General features: G+C 43.4%; 1 protein-coding gene across 1 annotated transcript in view; it reads left to right on the top strand.

Moving 5' to 3' along the window:
• The window catches only part of csgalnact1a (chondroitin sulfate N-acetylgalactosaminyltransferase 1a), a gene marked incomplete at its 3' end in the record, with an annotated part of 45,364 nt that overhangs the window by 24,233 nt on the left and 18,631 nt on the right, over positions 1–2,500 (top strand). Inside the window, 2 exon segments of the mRNA XM_080842823.1 lie at positions 1,626–1,825; positions 1,831–1,841. Of these exon segments, the coding sequence (XP_080698949.1) occupies positions 1,626–1,825; positions 1,831–1,841 (211 nt within the window).

The following is a 2,500-nucleotide window of genomic DNA, read 5'->3' as shown; positions in this document are numbered from 1 at the left end:
ATCAGGAAGAACATGGAAAAACAAGAACAACTACCAAAAAGGAACATAGAACATTTAAACGATTAGAACAACTACCAAAAAGGAACATAGAACATGTGAACAATGATAAAGAGGAATTAAGGTAGTGGGGATGAATGTCAGATGCATTACGAGCTCTACAACATGTCGTCTCATTTATTGAGCTGTTAACTAGGTGCCTTTACTGACAGGGCTGTTTTCTGTCTTTTATAAGGAGAATGTCTCCAATGAAAAATGTAATGGTGTCCCAATGAAAAATAAAGTGAAACAACCTCTTCAAATCTTAGAGTTGATACTTCGATGAGGTGAACACGATGCGATGAACTGAAGTTTATTCAATCTTGCAGACTTTTCATTCAATCGGGGTGGTGGTCCATGGAGCAGCTCAGTCAAAAAAGGAGTGCACTAACTTTTTTAATGGTATATTTCATCACTATGCTTTTCCAATCAAAACCCTGAAATGTATTCAAATTGAACCAATCGAAAACCCCAAAACTTATTCCAGTTGAACCAATCAGAATATTCTCTCAAACCTATACATTTTATCCAAGCTCAGCCAACCAGAACATTCTACTCACTTGTTTTACGACAATGGTGACTTATGAGAGCAGGTTTGTGTCCTTGCCAATGTTTCAGAGACTGCACACATCTGTTTGGGAGGTTTCCTCTGTCCTTGACTTGTCTGTCCTTGACTTGTCTGCTTCTCTTATCCTGAGACCCCTCCATGAATGCTTTGGCTTTTCCTACAGCCTGCACCTGTAGGCCTGTTCGTAAACAAGCCTCATCTCTGGGAAAAGGCCTTTCTGCTTGACCTTACAAGACACTTGTCTCTACACACTGCCTTTATTATTTGAGAAAGTGAAAAAACGAGAGCTGAAGAAGTCCAGAATGAACTCCAGTGATCTTTGGCTCCGAGTTCTGGAGCGGAATGCTTCTCATGGTTAGATGCTGGATCACCCGACATTGGGTCGGTTTGACCGTGACGCGGCAAGTGCATGACACTTGTTTTTGCAAAAACTGCTTCATGTTCCCCACACCACTGCATCGCCAACATCTTGTTTATCCCGTCTAGTCACAGGGTGTATTGTGTGTGAATGTGTTTGAGTGTTCGTTCCTGTGTTATACTTCCTTTGCTATTCTTCACATTTGAATGATACTATGATGTATATGAGGGGGTGTTTCTACTATTGGGATGAAATGCTTGAAGATGAGAAAAATGTCTGAAATGTAACTACTTCATAAGTCATGTTTTATGGGATACTTGTCTGGGGCACAGATCCTCAGCTCATTTAGCATGTTTGTTTGATCCTGGAGTTTCCTCATATAGTTTCTTAGGATGTCCGTCTCCTTTTTGTTTTGAGGTATCATTTTTTTTTTTTTAAAGATTTGTTTTTGGCCTTTTATGCCTTTAATGGATAGATTAGTGCAGAGTTGGACAGGAAATGAGAGGGAGAAGAGATGGGGAGTGGACAGGAGAAATGGCATCGGGCCGGATTGGAACCCGTGACCTCCTTGAGCTTCAAGCCCGAGTGTGGTCGAGGCTACTGTGTGAGCCACAGTGCCACCCTGTTTTGAGGTATCCTTTAATCTCTCCTTGTCCACTACAGGAATTGCACGGACGGAGAAGGACAAAGGGACGCTTTACGAGTTGACGTTCCGCGGCGACCAGAAACAAGAGTTCCGTAGGCTGGTGCTGTTCCGTCCCTTCGGCCCGCTCATGAAGGTGAAGAACGAGAAAGTGGACACGGCTGCCGTCGTCATCAACATCGTGGTTCCGCTGTCCCAGAGAGCCGACAAGTTCCGACAGTTCAGCACAACTTCAGGTGAGAGAGAGAGAGAGAACGAGAGAGAGAGAGAGAGAGAACGAGAGAGAGAGAGAGAGAGAGAGAGAGAGAGAGAGAGAGTGAGAGAGAGAACGAGAGAGAGAGAGAGAGAGGAGAAAGAGAGAGAGAGAGACGAACGAGAGAGAGAGAGAGGAACGAGAGAGAGAGAGAGAGAGAGAGAGAGAGAGAGAGAGAGAGAGAGAGAGAGAGAGAGAGAGGAGAGAGAGATGAGAGAGATGAGAGAGGAGAGAGAGAGAGGAGATATGCTTCAGACAGCCCAGCCTAGGGCCCATTAAAACAGCAGTAAAGGGTTTTTCTAAATAGCGAGCTAACTTCTAAAAGGCATGCAACCAAACTTGAAAACACCACCATCAGCACAGTTGGCACTGATAACATCTTGTTAGCATGCTATCTGGTGTCTTTTGGTGTTATAGTTAGCAACGTTGTACTTTGAAAGCTTTTCCTTCTATTTTCGTAGAGTGCTCCATTCCTGATCACAGTATTAAACATAGCCTGGGAGGCAAGTGGAAACGACAGGCGTGATAATCTGGAATTCCCATGACCATATACCACCAAAATACATTTGAAGATGATACCAAAATTAGTTGTTCAAATAGTGGCATAATTCTGCATACTATTGCTTTAACTGAACCTCAAAT

The sequence above is a fragment of the Sprattus sprattus genome (genome assembly GCF_963457725.1).
Source record: "Sprattus sprattus genome assembly, chromosome: 7".
Classification (NCBI taxonomy): domain Eukaryota; kingdom Metazoa; phylum Chordata; class Actinopteri; order Clupeiformes; family Clupeidae; genus Sprattus; species Sprattus sprattus.
Note: the sequence above shows the minus strand (reverse complement) of the source record. Positions and strands in the feature narration are given on the sequence as shown.